Genomic DNA, 17,638 nt, shown 5'->3' with positions numbered 1-17,638 from the left:
GAGAGGTTACTAGGTCGTCTCATGCTATAAAGGATCAAAGAAATATCCCGGCAAACACTGCTCCCAGAGCAGAGAGTTCGCCTGTTGGAGCCAGCTTCGGTCTAGGCATTCAAAGAAAGAACAGCCAGATACTCTAATTTGAGGTCTCCGTCCTTGGGCAGTTAACAATACATCAAAACATTACCTGCAGGTGCCCCAGCTGCAGGAGGTTTTAACAAAAGCAGAGCTTTCCCCGGAAGCCTCTTTAGACCCTGAGCAGCTCGGGAGGGACTGAGGCTGCCCGTTGTATTCTGTGCCCTTGGGTTCCCGTCGGCTTTGCAGCTCCTGCGAAGCACTCTGAGTGCCCTTAAGGTGGGATTCTCGTTCGTCAGCTCGTTAGCTTTTCCATAATATAAAAAGACTGGCACTGTTTGCCCCTGAGAGGACTTAGGTTTGAATGTTTAGAATCGCGATGAGACCCAACCCGGAGCCATCCGCTCAACAAGGTGCAAGTCCTTTCTGAAGGTAGAATGAAGAGCCCAGTGGTGACGACTAAAGAGAAAGTCCTACCAACTACCTGAGATGGTGAGGAGGCTTCAGTTACCGCATATGAGCAAGAGTCTCTTAAAAATTTTAAGCCCTCTCCGCCATTACCTGGAAAGACGGCGAGACCGGACGCGTGCACGCGCGCCGAGAGCACGCACACACCCTTTGTCCCGCCCACCAGCCGGCTCGCTGATTGGATGGCACGCGCCCCGCAGAGGACGCGACTCTGCCGCCCGTGCGTGCTCCGGATGGAAACAGGTGCCGCGAGCGTCGGCGTTCCGCGTGCGGAAAAGAAGGAGGCGGTGGGAAGGCTGAGCGCTGGCCGCTCCTCCCCGTCCCCCCCGCCTCGGCCCTGGAGGGGCTGGATGGGCAAGTTGAGCACGATGGCTCGAGCCCCAGTGGCGGCGGCAGCGGTGGCCGGAGGCGGCGGCGCCTCTTCCTCCTCGCCCCGGCGCCGGCGGTGATCGGAGTGAGCGGCCGCGGCCCCCGATGAGACTGTTCGTGGGCTGGCTGTGCCTGAGCCTGGCGTCCGTGTGGCTGGCGCGGAGGATGTGGACGCTGCGGAGTCCGCTCACCCGCTCCCTGTACGTGAACATGACGAGCGGCCCGGGCGGGCCAGCGGCAGCCGCGGGCGGCAGGAAGGAGAACCACCAGGTACGGGGGCGCTGGCCGGGGTCGGGATCGGGGCGGGGGCGTGGCGGCGGGGCCTTCCCGCGCTCGGCCCGGCCATTGTGCTGAGGCGGCGCGGCGAGAGGGCGGCCGGGCCCCAGTCCTACTGCTCCGGCCCCTCGGAAAGTTTTCCCCGCCGGATCGGGTTCCGCGGCGGCGCCTTTTGTTCCTCCGCGCGGGCGAAGGACGCCTTTCGCGTCTCCTGTCTCCCCAGGCCCGAGCGTGCGCGCCCGGGAGCCGCGCATTGTTCCCGGGTCGCCGGCGGCGGTCGTCGCGGAAGCTCGGGCCCCCCTGGGCGTCTGCTCCGGGCCCGCGGGGAACTTCGGGGGCGCCCATCTGACACCGGGACCCGAGATTTCCACGACCAGACTGAACCCCCGAGCAGCCACACGAAGAGCCAGTACTCCTTTTTGTCTGATTCAAATCTCTGAATATACAAAGGGTCGCGCATCGCGAACCGTTTAACTCTGGAATTCTGATGACATTTTCCCATAAGCACTTAAAATGTGTTTGCATCAACTTCCATTCAGGCATTTGATCAGAAGGATGCTTAAAGAGAAAGTTAATGCAAGGTACTGCGGGAGGGTTTTAAAACCAGATCCGAGCAGAGATGAATTCTTCTAAGAGTTGTTGTGCATGGTGAGCGATGCGATGTGATCGGTTACCGTCGTTTTATTAGCTCCAGTTTTGTGCTATTCAAGAGAAATACATGCTGGTTAGCGGTCAGAAAAGAATGACACGGTCTGTGTTTGATCATATTGTAAGTCTGCATTTAGCAATTGGCATTCATTTAAGAGTCTCTTGGACTCTTCTATTCATTTAAGAGCCTTTTTGGAGTTAAAAAAAAAAGTCGAGCTCGCATTTAGCTTTCATTTAGAGAACATTTTACCTTTTGTGAGAGCAATAGCTAATCATTTCTCATTTCATTTTAGTATGGGTTCATTATTCCTCATCTCATCTTATTATGTATGGGCAATTTCACAGATTTGTTTTTTTGTGTGTTTCTTTTCTTAATGCAGGTGTGCAGAGACTTTACCCAGGTTGATTTCTTGTGTTTTAATTAAAAGAAAGAATTATTCAGGAACGAGACAAAGCAGTTCATTTGGAAAATACTGTTTCAGAAAAGACAGTTTTGACTAAGCAAACATTTGTAGTGTTCTTTTTTTTTTCTAGAGCCACACGACAGTTTGCTTTTGTAAAGATTTACCACCTTAGAAATGCTAGAAAGTAGTTCTTTTATGTCCTGTGGGTCATTATGAGTCAGAATCAGCTTGATGGCAGAAGGGGGTTGGTACTGTTTCCAATTTTTATCCAGTCTTAAGCTGTGAAACCACATGGATGGCTGTAAATTTATTACTTTATTCTGTTTCCTTTTTAAAAATTTTTATACTGATTTATTTACAAAGTTTGAATACATTGTTTTTCACACAGGATCTTTCCCATTTCCTTCACACACCACCCCCCCCCATCAATTGTACAACCTTCCCACCCTTTTGCTTCCCCATCTCGCCTCCCTTGGAACCTCATACTCATTCCTCAATAATGGTTTTATACAGTATTTGTCCTTGTGAGACTGGATTAGTTCACTCAGCATAATGCTCTCCAGTCCTTCCCAAGTTAGGTAGTAATTTACAAAATCATTACTCCTGCGTGCTGCATAGTGTTCCATTGTGTGAATATATTGGGATTTTTCAATCCATTAGATTGTGGTTGGATCTTGCATTCTTGTGAATAACGGTGCTATGAACGTTGGTGTACATTTGTGCCTCAGTTCTTATTTTCTTGGGGTATATTCCAAGCGGTGGAATAGCTGGGTCATATAGAATTTCTGTGTTCTGCTTTCTTTTTTTAAATGTTGGCCAATCAGAGCAACACTTTTTTTAAAAAAATTTTAATTTTTTTGTGTGGGTGCGCGCGCGTGTACCGTCAAATCAGATCTGACTGGTACAGGAGGAGATTGTCCCTCCTTCCTCGGCAGAGCATCTGGTGGATTGGAACCGTGCGCCTCTGGGATTGTAGTTGCAGTTCCTTGCCACTAGGCCACCAGAGCTCCCCCTGTGTTCTGCTTTTTGAGGAAGCACCAAACTGCCTTCCCGAGGGGTTGTACCATTTTACAATCCCACAAACAATGTATAAGAGTTCCTATCTCACCACATCCTCTCCAACATTTATTATTACTTGCTGTCCTGTTAAACTTTGCCACTGTTACTGGAATGAGATGGTATGTCATTGTGGTTTTGATTTGCATCTCTCATTGCCAGTGATTTTGAGCATTTCTTCATGTGAAGTTGGCCGTTTGAATGTCTTCTGTGAAAATTCTTTCTATGTCTTTTGCCCATTTACTTTAAAGTAATCCAGTTACTTTAGTTTATTCTTATCAGCAAGAAAATTACTGTACTGATAATTATTCCGTCAAGTGTTACATATTTGTATGAAATATATATAATTGTGTAGAATGTTAAATCAGAAATGTAAAATAGAAAGATGATCCTGTATGGAAGGGAGGAAAAGTCTTATCTTGAAATTGTCTCTCTTATTTCTAAGTGTTTATTAAAGTACTTGCTCTGTTTATATCTACTTAGCGATGCTTTCAGGGGTCAGTTAAAGTTTGAACAACTCTTAAAAGCAGTTTGACTTGGAGAGAAGTATGGCTGTGACCTCAGAATGTCTCCTAACAAAAGACAAGTTCTTATTGTGTACCTTCTTGAAGTTGTCTGTCAGGGTTGTTTTTTGTTTTGTTTTGTTTTTTTTAAAAAAAACTAATGAAGAAGCTGCACTGCAATCTCAGAGGTACACGGTTCGAATCCACCAGATGCTGTGCTGGAGAAGGAGGAACAATCTCCTCCTTTATCAGTCAGATCTGATTTGACGGTACACACAAAAAATAAATAAAATTAAAAAAAAAACACAAACAAACCAAAAAAACTAATGTTGGCTTGAGATACAAGTTTCTGAGTTGTATGATTATGTCAGCAAATTATATTAATGATATAACATGTCTCCTTGTATGTGAGTTGAGTGAACGTTTACATGGCAGATTGGCTTTCTAGTATAAAATTTATATAGATTTGGTTTAAGGAGGTGAATTACTATGCTTGCAATGTAACTGCACTCTCTTCACTTCCTCCGTGTGATTCTTGTTTCCATCATTCCTTCTGTCCTACTCTTCCTTCTTTGGCAAGTGCTACTTTTGAAAAAAAAAAGCTTTTGTGGTTTATATATTCTAAGGAGTGAATGCTTCTCTGATATTATTGTTCACCTTTTAGGAAAATTGACTCTTCAGTTTCAAATAATGAGCCCAGGCATGACTTTGAGATGAACTTTATGGAAGTTAATTGTTCAGAATAAAGATTAAAATGAATAAAGGAAAAGCATAGGTAGAAACCACAGTTCGATAAAATAGGAGCTGGTCTTCTCTAAGTAGGATTTCTTGTTTGCTTTATAGTCTGAGATCCTGGATTTGCTTTAAGACTTTGCTGCTTGTGAGTTCACTTTACTCTGACTTTTTTTTTACTTCCATCAAATTAATAGTTTATATAAGAGTTTCTGGTGTTCATCTGTCTGTGTGGATTCCATAGCAGGCCACATCTGGTTCCTTAGCAGCTACATGAAAGTAGGATTATGGATTTGATTGAACCATACTAAGTCCAAGTTTTCCTTCTGGTTATTTTATTTGGGAATTGTGGTAGAGGAGCCTGTGATTATAAGGGAAATTTAGGGCAATGTTTAGGCATTAAAACTTGCTACTTAGTTGCTGTAGCCTGGAGCTATAAGGCTCTTTGGGGTATACCAAAACCAGATTAATTGCCATTGAGTGAATTCTTCCCACCCTCAGCATGTTATTTATTAACCATGTCTTTATTGTGTTCAAGTTTTATGCTAGTCACTGAGCTAGGTGAATAAACAGGTATGGCCCATATTCTTCAAAAGTTTTCACTCTATAGATAATTTTAAAAGTACATATACATAAAATGTATAATTAAAAACTCTAAAGAGGTGAATATGAATAGTAGGGTAGAGTTAGTTAAAAAGCGGAGTGAGATTTTGATTCAGCAAGTGGTGACGAGAGGCCTAGAAAGAGCCCTCTGAGAAGGTGACATGTGGTCTGGAGAATTAGTTGGCCTCAATATCAGGTCAGTGTGGAGCACAAAATTGTCGGATGCCTTCCATTTCCCCTCCAGATCCACTTTGCGCTCTTCTTGCTCTTCTCTCTGCTCTCTGAGGATACTCACCTGAATGGGTACTTCAGAGGATCTTAATTGAGAGAGGATGCACCCTTAGGGGATGGTATTTTTTTCATTTTCTTGAAGATAGCTGGTCATTGAAGCTTATAGGGGTAGAGGTTAGGATGTCATACCCTCCAATGTATGGGATAGCCACCACTACAAAGAATCATCCAGCCACAGTAGTTAGAGTGTCAAGGAAAGAAACCCTATTACATAGCTAAGCAAGATCCCTGGGTTAGCCAAGGGGAGGGAGGGAGTAGAGGACCATCAGGACTCTTATTCTTTCTTTGTAAAGTTGTCTTTAGGTGCCTGTACCTTTGCCTTGAAAAGTGGATTCTATATGACTTCTTGTTGAATCTGCAGAAAGAGTGAGGGTGGCATGAGGATGGCAGCATCTGACCTCTGTTAACAAAGGGAACGAGTCTCCATCAGTAACATCCTCAATACAAAACCAGTTCCCACAAGTTCAGATGTGGCCTCCATGCTCGCATGCCTGCTTCTCATTCCAGCATTCAATGGTATGGCTCTACTACTGGGTCCAAAATCAGTTGCATTGGCCACACAGATCTCATAGAAACCATACTTAGGTTACGGGTTTACTAGGGGAGTTAACAGGCTCCAATTCAGGTTGGTAACAGTATATAGTTTCTTAATCAGGACAGTTTCTGAAGGGTGCTTGGAAGCCCTTTGAACTTGAGCCTTGAAACTTAGGTCAGTATAAAAAGATTTTAGTCCTGCCAATGATGGTGTCTCTCCTCAGTCCTCCAGCAGTCTTTGGTGAAGGTCCCCGATTCTGGCCCCATCAAACAGCAGTCTCCAGTCAGCTCTGTCAGTCTCTGGTTCTCATGTAGGTCTCAGTCCCACTAGCTCAGGAATCTCTGACCTTAAGGGATGTCTCACACTATTTTCTCTGCTCCTTCCTTGCTGGTAATGAGATTCCCACTTTTGCTGCTAAACCTGCTCAATTTAAACTTAGTGGGAAGGGAGAACTGACCAATCCCATGACGATTAGTTTATGTATATACTATTTCATGTTTCCACCCGGGTAATTGGTAGAAGTCAAAGCCAATGCCTTAGAAAGCTATTTTGAACAATAGACCCATGGCACTTCCCCCCCCCCCTTTTATTTGAATGAATATTGAGTGAATGCTTACAAATCCTACTGATTGTCGATGCAGTTATCAGAGTCCACTAAGTTCTAACTAATAACGACCTTATGTTGTTGTTGTGTACCATGGAGTTGGAACTGATCCATAGCTGACCCTCTAGTGGATTTTCAGAGGCAGTAAATTGCATGAGAGGTTGCCCATCTTTCTTCTGCAGAGCAGCTGGTGGATTTGAACTGCTTTACTTCTGCATTGTGAGCACAGTTCCTTACCACTAAGCTACCTGAACCTATAGGACAGAATAAAACTACCCCTTGTTTCCTCTGGTGCTTTGACCACTCTGCCCCCAGCGACCTTTGGGCTTTAGCAGCTTTAAGATTATAGTAACAGAACTATTGAGTTACTGTAAATTTTTAAGTTTTTATTTAAGTAAAAATTTACAGAGCAAACTCATTTTCTATTTAACAGTTCACACACGTTTTATGACATTGATTATTGTGATGACACTCTTCTGCACCCTCCCTGTGTTTCCTGTTTCTGTTCATCTTTGTTCTAGCCCTTCCTGGATTCTGGCATTTGTACCCAAGCAGATACTGCCCTTTTCTTGATCTTGTAGGGTTGATTGTTCTAGGAAGTACGTTATTCCTCCTTGGTGGTCCGAATCCTCTATTTCAGTGTCTATTGTTTCACTGGAAGTTGGATTATGGGGTGATTTCAGTTCTAAACTTGAAGGGTGGCCAGGAATCATAATCTCAGAGAGTTTGCCGGTCTGTCGAGTCAGCAAGCCTGGTCTCTTTTATAGTTTTGAATTTTGTTTCCAACTGTATTGGGGACCTTGTAGTGTTATCGTCTCAGAGCATCAGCAGTGGTAGCCAGACACCATCTAGTTCTTGTTGTCTCACGGTCATGAAGAGTGACTTTCATGTGGCCCATTGGTCCTTTGGACTCACAGTCTTTGATTTTCTCCATTCTTCTTTGCTTTGAATAGCAGAGACCAGTAGTTGCACCTTAGGTGGGCTCTTGAAGGCTTTTAAGATCCAGTCCAGAGTACCATTTTAATAGCGTGTTTGGTGTTTGGGAAGCCGAGGCTTCTTTTAAAAGGATGTGGCCTGTGGACCCTATTTCGTTTGCTGGCTTTTTGTTCAGGATGCACAGTAACAATAGTTTAATATTTTAAGTGGTTGCAAAAGAATGAAAAGAAGATTTTGTAATGTACAAATTTATGGAATTCAAATTTCTGTGACCACAAATAAAGTTTTATTGGAAGTCATCTGCATTCATTTATTTTTAATTTATGACTGCTTTGGTGCCACAAGTGGCAGAGCTGAATGGTTGCGACAAAGACCAAAGCGCTGTGGGCCTAAAGGATTTATTTTCAGGAAAAGTTTGCCAAACCCGTCTTAGAATTTTTCCAAGAGAAAGCTCTCATTCTTTAATTAGCAACGTGTTCTTGATCTCATGGCTCATTGGGGAGAACTAGAGCAAGGCGCTTAGAAAATGAATGGATGTCACTTTTCAGCATGGTCACAGTCTGAACTTAAAAAGAAAATAACAAGTCTTTTTGATGCATTGTCCTTGTGCAAACCTAGTAAAGTTAACGCACTGTCTTGCTGTTTTTGAAACCAGAAAAGACTCATTACCATGAGGTGCTGTCAAGTTGACTATAATTCCTAGTAGCCGGATGAACAACAGATCTGAACCTGGCACTATCCTGTGCTGGCCTCATGATCTCCAGTGTATTCGAGCCTTTTGCTGTAGTCACTGTGTCAGGCCTTCTTATTGAGGGTCCTCATCTCTTTTTCTGATTCTCCATCTTTGCCAGCATGATGACTTTTCCCTAGGACACGGAGTGCACAAAACTGAATGTCACCAGCCTTGTCTCTGAGGAACATCCTGGTTGCTCATCATCCAAGACAGTTTTACTTGTTCTTTAACAATCCATGGAATATTCACCACCCTGCTCCAGCACCATAATTCAAAGGCATCAGTTCATCTTTGATTTTCCTTATTCATTCTCCAACTTTCAGATCTGTGCAAGACAATGGAAAGTAATATCACAACATGGATCAGGTGCACCTTAGTCTTTAAGCTGATATTCTTGCTCACTAGTGCTTTGCAGAGATCTTTGACAGCAGATTTTCCATTGCAACATTTTTTTTTAATTTCTCAACTACTGCTGCACCATTACTGTTGATTGTGGATCCATCAATGATATTGCAAAATGAAACTGATAAATTCATTCTCTTTTCTCCATTTATAATGATGTTGGCCATTGGTCCAGAGGTAGTGAGGATATTTGTTTTCTTGATATTGAGATGTAAACTGTATTAAAGGCTATAGTCTTTGACCTTCTTCAGTAAGTACTTCAAATTTTCTTCATTTTCTGCAATCAGTGTTGTGTCATCTGCAGGTTGTTATTGAGTTTTCCTCCAATCTTGATACCCCATTCTTCTTCACAGAGTCCATCTTTTTGAATTATTTTCTTAGCATACAGATTGAATAAATATGGATGAATGACACAGCTCTGATGCACATCTTTCCTGATTAGAAGCCATGAATAGACAACAGCTTTTTAGTCTATAAGTTTTGCATGAGCAAAATTAATGGTTCTGGGATTTCCATTCTCATGTTAGCCATAATTTGTTATGATGCATATAGTCAAATGCCTTTGTATAATCAATAAAATATAGGAAACATCTTTCTGTTATTCTCTGCTTTCTGTCAAGAACCATCTGATATTAACTGTGATAACCCTTATGCCACAGCCTCTTCCAAATTAAACTTGACAGTTCCCTCTCAATTTATTGAACTAGCTATTTTTTTTTTAAACTGCAGCAAGGTTTTACTTGCATCTGATATTAATGATTAAATATTTGACACTTTCCACACTGTTGCAACACCTTTGTTTGGAATAGGAACAAATATGGATGCCTTCCAGTCAGTTGGCCAGGTAGTTGTCCTCCAGATTTCTTGACTTAGAGCTTTGAGCACGCCTAGGGCTGTGTCTGTTTCCTGAAACCCACAATTGGTATACTATCATTTCATGGGACCTTATTTTTTTTTTCCCAATGTCTGAACTTCTTCCTTAAGTTAGTATTGGTTCTTGATTGTATGCTACTTCCTGAAATTGTTCTGTGTCAATGAATTCTTTTTGGTACAGTGATTCAGTGTATTTCTTCCATCTTTTGATGCTTTCTGCAACATTCAAGATTTTGCTCATAGCATTCTTTGGTATTGCAACTTGAGGTTTGAATATGTTTCTTCAGCTTGAGAACTGCTGAGTGAGTTCTTCCCTTTAGATTTTCTGACTCTACCTCTTTGCACATTTTAATACTTAGTTTTATCTTTTAAAAAAAATTATTGGATTTCCATTCATTCATTGCTGCACTTTTCTCCCCTCTCAACCCTACCCCCTAGTACACTACCCTCTTGGAAAAGTAAAAGAAAAATAAGAAAAATTCATTGTTTTACAAACCCTCCCCCCAGGTCCACTCCACTACTACAGCCTTCACTCTGGATTCCTGTCATGACAAAAAATACCTAATAATTTTCCCTCTTATTAAACAGTTTTCTTCCTCATCGGTTTCAGTGCAGTATACATTATTGAACTCATCTTTCTCAGTCTCTCCCCAACCCCAAGGTCAGTCCTGTTTTACAACAGTGGCACCATGTAGTATTTGTCCTTTTGTGACTGAGATACTTCACTCAGCATAATGTCCTCCAAGGTCACCCATTTTGAATAATATTGCATGAATTCCTTGTTTTTCAATGAAGCATAGCATTCCATTGTGTGAATATACCACAGCTTCTCTCTCCATTCGTTTGTTGATGGGCACCTGGGTTGTTTCCAACTCCTTGCGATGGTGAACAAAGCCGCGATAAACATGGGTGTACATATATTTGCTTAGATGTCAGTTATGGTCACTTTGGGGTATATTCCCAGTAGTGGAATTGCTGGTTCTAATGGTATCTCTATTTGCAACTTTTTGAGAAAGTGCCATTCCGCCTTCCACAGTGGTTGCACCATTTTACACTCCCACCAACAGTGAATAAGGGTTCCAGTTTCTCCACAACCTCGCCAGCATTTGTTGTTTGCTAGTTTTATCTTCTTGAGCTGCCCTTTAAAATCTTTCTTATCTCTTTTCTTTTTGTCTTGGCCTTTCAACATTTTAGTGCAAGTTTCCAAGTCTTCTGATACTCATTTTGGTCTCCCGCCCCACCCCCCTCTTTGTAATGACTTTTTGCTTTCTTCATGAATGATATCCTTGATGTCATGTTAATGTTCAGTAGATCAGATATACTCTTGAGATGGTTTTTAGATACAGTTGGGATTGCCTCAAGGTCTTATTTTTACACTCTTGTTTTTGTTTTAGTTTTCTTCACCTTCAATTTGACCTTTCATGTGAGTTTTTGAAAGTTTGTTCCACAATCAAATCTTTGTTGGATTTTTTAAAAATTAATTTTAATGAAAGCTTACAGAGATTTAGGATTTCCATTCATTCATTGTTGCACTTTTCTCCCTGCCCACCCTCCCCCCCCAATTCCCTCTTTCTTTGAAAAGTAAAAGAAAAATTCTTTGTTATATAATCCCTCCCCTCAAGTCCACTCCACTGTACAGCCTTCATTCTGGACAGCCTTCATTCTTATGTGACAATAATATCTAATCATATATCCCTTTTAAACAGTTCTCTCCATATATACTGTTTCAATGCAGTATACATTATTTGTTTCCCTCTTTCTCAGTCTTCCCTCATTGCTGATGTCAGTCCCATTTTTACAACAATGACCCTATGCAATATTTGTCCTTTTGTGACTGAGATATTTCGCCCAGCATAATGTCCTCCAGGGGCACCCATTTTGTATAATATTTCATGAGTTCCTTGTTTTTCAGCGCAGCATAGTATTTCATTCATTGTGTCACTATACTACAGCTTCTCGATCCATTCGTTTGTTGATGGACACTTGGGTTGTTTCCAACTATTGTGAACAAAGCTGCAATAAACATGGGTGTGCATATATCTGCTTGGGTGGCAGTTCTGGTTTCTTTAGGGTATATTCCCAGTAGTGGAATTGCTGGGTCTAATGGTATTTCTATTTCAGTGAATAAGGGTTCCAGTTTCTCCGCAACCTCGCCAGCATTTGATATTTGCTGTTCTTTTAAATTTTGCTGTTCTTACTGGGATTAGATGATATAGTTTGTTTTTTTTTTACTGTTGTATATGTATGTTGTTGCTGTGAACAACACCATGAACATCTCTTAAAGCTTTTGATAACTTTGATGAATCAGTTTTTCAAAGTTGAAACACAGACTTACTGCTTTGAGTTAGAACTAATTCATAGCTTACCCTCCACCTAGTTTTTAGAGGCTGTAAAATGCACAGGAGAAGATTGCCTGTCTTTCTCCCACAGAGCAGCTGGTGAGTTCAAACCTCATACCTTCATGTTGGCAGCACAATTCCTCACCATTAAGCCACCAGAGCTCCCTGTATATTTTATAGAGTAAGAAGACAGAGATCCTCACCACTGAGCCAATTGGCAGCATCAGGATGGATGGTGAAGAGATTGAGATTGTTCACAGCTTTAGTTTGCTTGGCTCCACAGTCAATACTCTTGGCACCAGTAGCCAGGAAATTAAAAGACGTATTGCGATGGGAAAGTCTGCTGTTAGGGACTTCTCCAAAGTACTGAAGAGCAATGGTGTCTCTCTGGAGACTAAGGTGAGTCTGATACAGACCATGGTCTTTGCGATCACTTGTTATGCATCAGAGAGTTGGACAATGACCAAGGAGGACAGAAGGAGAATTGATGCCTTTGAGCTTTGGTGCTGGAGAAGTGTATTGAGGGTACGTACCATGGACTGCTAGGAAAACAAACAGATTCATCCTGGAAAGGGTTAAACTGGGCGGCTCTTTGGAGGCAAGGATTCTGAGGCTCCGTCTAACATACTTTGTACATGTTGTAAGGAAGGACTGGTCCTTGGAGAGGGACATCATGCTTAGGAGGGTGGAGGGGACAGTGCAGGAGAGGAAGGCCCTCTATGAGGTGGATTGATTCAGTGACTGGGGTAATCGGGATGGGTGGGTGTATCAGAGACGGTGCAGTTGGCACAGGACAGAACAAAGTTTAGGGCTGTTGTACATAGGGTCGCTATGAGTCACAAGTGACTCGACGGCACATGACAACAACAGCAACAACAATGTTTAATTAATTGAGGGACTTAAAAAATTTCAGAGAATTATTTAAATACAGCCTTTAATTTGATGAGCAGGTCTAATTTTTGAGGAAATGTCATTTCTTCTTTGGAGAAGGAGGCGTTCTTGTGGCCTAGTCCACAGGGTGCTGTGCTGCTTAGCCAGAGGCTTAGGCGCTCTGGGGGTTGGAATCCACAAGCTTCTTGGAGGGAGTAAGGTGGGCAGCTCCCCCTCTTACAGCCTCAGAAACCCAGCTGAGGGGCAGCTAGGAGGCAGCTCTGACTTGACAGCAGTTAAGTGTACGTTTTGATTTTGAAGAACTAATTCATCAAAGTTACCTAAAGCTTTGAGGTGAGATTTTCATGGGGTTAATGAAGAAATCATAAATTATGTAACCTAATCTTTTATTACTTTAATCAATTCCATCAGGTGTGCATATATTCAAACCTGCCAGTGTCTAGTTGGTCTGGCTGTTTATTATTTCTTAAGTTTTAATATTTTTGCCCTCTTGCTATAGTGTAGAAGAACATTGCAATTTACAAATAGTGATATTTAATTCTTGGGAGCTCTGGTGGCGCAGTGCCCAAGGAGTCACACAGCTATTCCCAAGCCTCTCTGGTGGCTCAGATTCATTAGCTGCTTCATGGGAAAAAGATAGGATTTACAGCCTTGGAAACCCACTGGAGGGTCAGCTATGTGTCAGTTCCAACTTGATGGCAGGGTGATTTATTTTGTTTTTATTTGTCATTAGCAGGTGACTGAATGGAATAACTTTTTTCTTGTTGTTTCCCATCAAGTGGGATCCAACTGGCACAGCACACTTTGCTCCTTTTTCTCCAGCAGAGCATCTGGTGAATTTGAACTGTGCCTTTGGGATTGCAGCACAGCTTTTTGCCACCAGGCCACCAGAGTTCCCTGGAATAGCAGTTAAAAAAAATATGGTTCTACTGTATTTTTGGTGAATGATAGACATCATTATAAGTTCTCACACAGCAGATTCTAGGCATGTTGTTCACTGACATTGATGACATTATTCAGTATATGAACATTCTCATTTCCATTCTGGTTATTCCATATCCATTAATCTGGTTGCTCTGATCTTTGTTTGAAAGTAATTATTGACCTTTTGGTACTCTGATTTGATGAAAGTTTGTTATTTTTAAAATGTCCTAGGTTATTTAGATTGGACAGATTAGCGTGAACTAAAAGGTGCATGTTCATGAGACTTTTAATGTGAAAAGATAACGAGGATTAGACGTGTTTGCGAATCTGGATCTCAGTAGTCTTTGCATAACACAGACTGCAAGAACCCACTTGTTTATGTGTGTTTACAAGTAAATTTAGTTATTGTTGTTGTTAGATACCGCTAAGCAGAGCACAAGTCATAGTGATCCTATGAAGAACAGATCGAACCCTATCCTATCTTGTGCCATCATCACAATTTCTGACACACCCAAGCCCATTGCTGCAGTCAAAGTGTCAGTCCACCTGGTGGAGGGTCTCTTCCTCTCCTTCTCCGTCCCTCCACCTATCCAAGCATGATGATTTCATTATTATGTAGTTTTTATTTGTTATCAGCAGGTGACTGAGTAGAGTATTTTCCTATAGGCAGAGGTACAGCAGTTCTTACCACTTCTCTTTTAAGCTGATTGATGAAATATCTCCAGAGAGACTGCCAAATGCCTGGGGGAGGGGAAGAGGAGGCTGGGACATTGGTTTTTCTCTTAGGGTGAAGTGACAGCTCCATTTAAGGAGATGAGTGCTCTGGCCAAAATAGTAATCCCATTATTTGTTTTTCTTGGTTTCAGATCCCTGCCCCATCTGGTATGTAAATTCCTTGAGGCCAGTGAGTTCACCTTTTAGTTTTATCTTATAAAGTCACTCTTATGTGCCGTGGATCAGATTCTGACTCATAGTACATCATAGTAACCCTGTCTCAAAACTCAAACTCAGTGCCTTGCGTCTGTTCTGATTCACTTCATCTCACAGTTCCCCTGGTCTTTAGTCATTAGTACATGAACTTGAACTAGATTGCCTCCAGGGCTCCTCCTGATGTCCTTAGCACCAGTGAAAAAAGGAAACAGTCGCAGTTGGGTTGATTCTGACTCAAAAGACTCTCTGTGCATCAAAGCAGAACTGTGCTCTGCAGGGTTTTTAATGGCAGAGTTTATTTATTTATTTATTAACTTTTTCACAGCTAAGAAATTTATTGTTGAGCCCATGTACACAGTAGTAGGTTCACTGTGAAAGAAAAAAAAAAAAGAAACCCTAACCCAATTTTCAACTACACATTACAATTCAGTGGCTAAAGGATGACCTTAAAGGATGGACTGAGGCAGCCCAACGGTTCATACAGCCCTGCATCTGTCAGCATTCTCTGTAGGAGGAGAGCAGAAACCTAAGCCCTTAAGAATCTTTTTCAAGTGTCTGGTTGGTGATATGACTGAAAATTCTTAGTCTTAAAAAGAAGTTTTAATGGTAGATTTTAAAACCTCAGTTCCTTCCAGGGCACCAGTGGGGGAACTTGAATGTCTAGTCTTCAGTTGGCAGCCAAGTGCATCAACTGTTTCCAGCACCAGAGACAAAACTCTACTGCACCACTGTTAGGAGAGACGATAGTTAGGAAGCAGTTGTGGGAAGTAAGCAGTGAAATTTCGGGGCAGGCCTTTGCAGCTGATCTCACACTGGGCAGTTTTGCTCCTGCCCAGAGGAAATATTTTTGGTCATCACAGGTGGCAGTGGACAGATAACACATGACATGGCAGACATCATGCAAAGGGTACAGGGTATGGTAAAGTACTCCTCTGTGAGTTGTGGTCAGCTCACCTGCACAGCACAGGAACAGCATTGACAGCTTGAGGGAACACTGGTGGAGTAGTCTGTAGGGAGTTGAACTGGTAATCCGAAGGCTGGGGCACTCAGGGAGCTCAGATCTGCCTGCAGGGACTCTGAGGGAGAAAAACACACAGTCTCCTTCCAGGTGAACTTGCAGGAGTGTTAGCGATGAGTCTGTTCCTAGTTGACGGTGATGAGTTTTTGTGTTGAGATTGGTGTTTGGTGGACAGAAGTCAGGCATGCCTCTGTACATTGTTTGGGCCCAAGGAACAGCCCTAAGTAGGAATATTTGGCTCCAAAAGTCAATGCCATTGCCAAGAAACCCCAGACTGTAGTAGAATTTTTACTGTGCGGGTCAGATTATTATTGTTGTTGTTGTTATGTGCCATCGAGTTCCCTGCAACTCATAGCAACCCTATGTACAACAGCCCTAAACCCTGCTCTATCCTGTGCCAACCGTATTGTCTCTGACACACCTACCCCCATTACCCCAGTCACTGAATCAATCCATCTCATCTAAGGTCTTCCTCTCTGGTGTTGTCCCTCCACCCTCCCAAGCATGATGCCCCTCTCCAGGCAGTGATCCCACCTTGCAATATATCCAAAGTTCTGATGACTGTATCCTGGTCCAAGTATAGGCTTCACATAAGTACAATTAAGTGTTCTGGGATTCCTTCTCATTCTTTTCAGTTTGTTGTGATCCACACAGTCAAATGCTCTTTGAATGAAACACAGATAGACATTCCTCTGGTACTCTCTGCTTTCAGCCAAGATCGATCTAACATTAGCTACAATATCCCTATTACTAAGACCCCTTCTAAATCCAGCCTGAACTTCAGGCAGTTCTATGTTGTTGTGCTGTTCTAGTAGTTTTTGGGTCATCTTCAGCAGAATCTTGTTTACATGTGATATCAATGATAGTGTTCAGAAACTCTGTTGGGTCACCTTTATTTGGAATGGGAACAAATATAGATCTCTTCCAGTCAGTTGGCCAGGTGGTTGTCCTTCATATTTTTTGGCACAACTTGAACACATCCAGGGCTGAGTCTATTTCTTGAAATATGTTGAACTAGACTAGGAAGAAGGATTGGCCATCCACTTCTGAAATAGCAGGCCTTCGAAAACCCTATGTACAGTAGAGCACACTTAGACTAGCAGATAGGGCAACTGAGGCTGAGCTGTCAAGTATGTAAGCAGACACTAGTGATTGGAACATGGAATATGAGAACCATGAATGTAAGAAAATTGGATATTGTTAAGAAAGAAATGGAACACATAAGTATTGACCTACTGGGTACTGGTGAAATGAGATAGACTGGCATGGGACATTTTGAGTCAGATCTACTATGCTGGAGACGAAAAGGTGAGGAAAAATGGGCTGGCTTTCATAATTTAAAAAATAATTTCTAGATCCATCTTGAAATACAATGTTGTGAGGGACAGGATAATATTCATACTCATACAAGGAAGTCTAGTGGATGCCACCTCCTTCAAATATATGTACCAACAACAAGAGCCAAAGAGGAGGAAATAGAAGATTTCTACCAACTTTCACAGTCAGAGATCGATCGACCGTAGGTAGGTCAGATTATTATTTTTTAAAAACACATCGGTACAGTTTAGTTGTACCAGAGACAGAATAGTCCTACCTTCTTTTGTAGAATGTAATATTTTTATTTTTTAAGCAGATATACTATGATATCCTGGTGGTAGGTAAGAAGCTGTATTACAATCCTAAATGCACGTGGTTCTAATCTACCTGCTGCTCTGAGGGATAAGAATGGACAGTCCTCTCTTTTGATTTGCTGCCTCTGTAAACCTGGTTCCGACTTGAAGGCACACAGCAACAACAAGCAGATATACTAGATTGTTCTTGTTGTGTACTGTTGAGTCAGAACCAACCCATAGCTGACTCTGGTGGGTTTTTCAGAGGCAGTTAATCGCACGGGGGGGACCTTGCCCATCCATCTCCCGCGGAGCAGCTGGTGGCTTCAAACCACGTGCCTTTGGGATTGCAGGACACCTTCTTGCCACTAGGCCTCCAGAGCATGTGGGTGTACTAGGTAAAGTTAAAATAAACTTCTTG

General features: G+C 42.3%; 1 protein-coding gene across 2 annotated transcripts in view; it reads left to right on the top strand.

Annotated features, from left to right (window-relative positions):
- The first annotated feature begins 853 nt into the window (after positions 1-853).
- METTL9 (methyltransferase like 9) overlaps positions 854-17,638 on the top strand; it is a 61,580-nt gene continuing 44,795 nt past the window's right edge. Inside the window, exon 1 of one of the 2 annotated variants that reach the window (XM_006892639.1) lies at positions 854-1,179. In XM_006892639.1, coding sequence (XP_006892701.1) covers positions 1,015-1,179 — 165 coding nt within the window. In that variant the 5' untranslated portion in view covers positions 854-1,014. The remainder of the gene's footprint in view (positions 1,180-17,638) is intronic. The other variant, XM_006892638.1, reaches the window with a different exon arrangement.

The sequence above is a fragment of the Elephantulus edwardii genome, unplaced genomic scaffold, assembly GCF_000299155.1.
Source record: "Elephantulus edwardii isolate Elephantulus edwardi_28Jun2011 unplaced genomic scaffold, EleEdw1.0 scaffold00117, whole genome shotgun sequence".
Lineage (NCBI taxonomy): Eukaryota > Metazoa > Chordata > Mammalia > Macroscelidea > Macroscelididae > Elephantulus > Elephantulus edwardii.
Note: the sequence above shows the minus strand (reverse complement) of the source record. Positions and strands in the feature narration are given on the sequence as shown.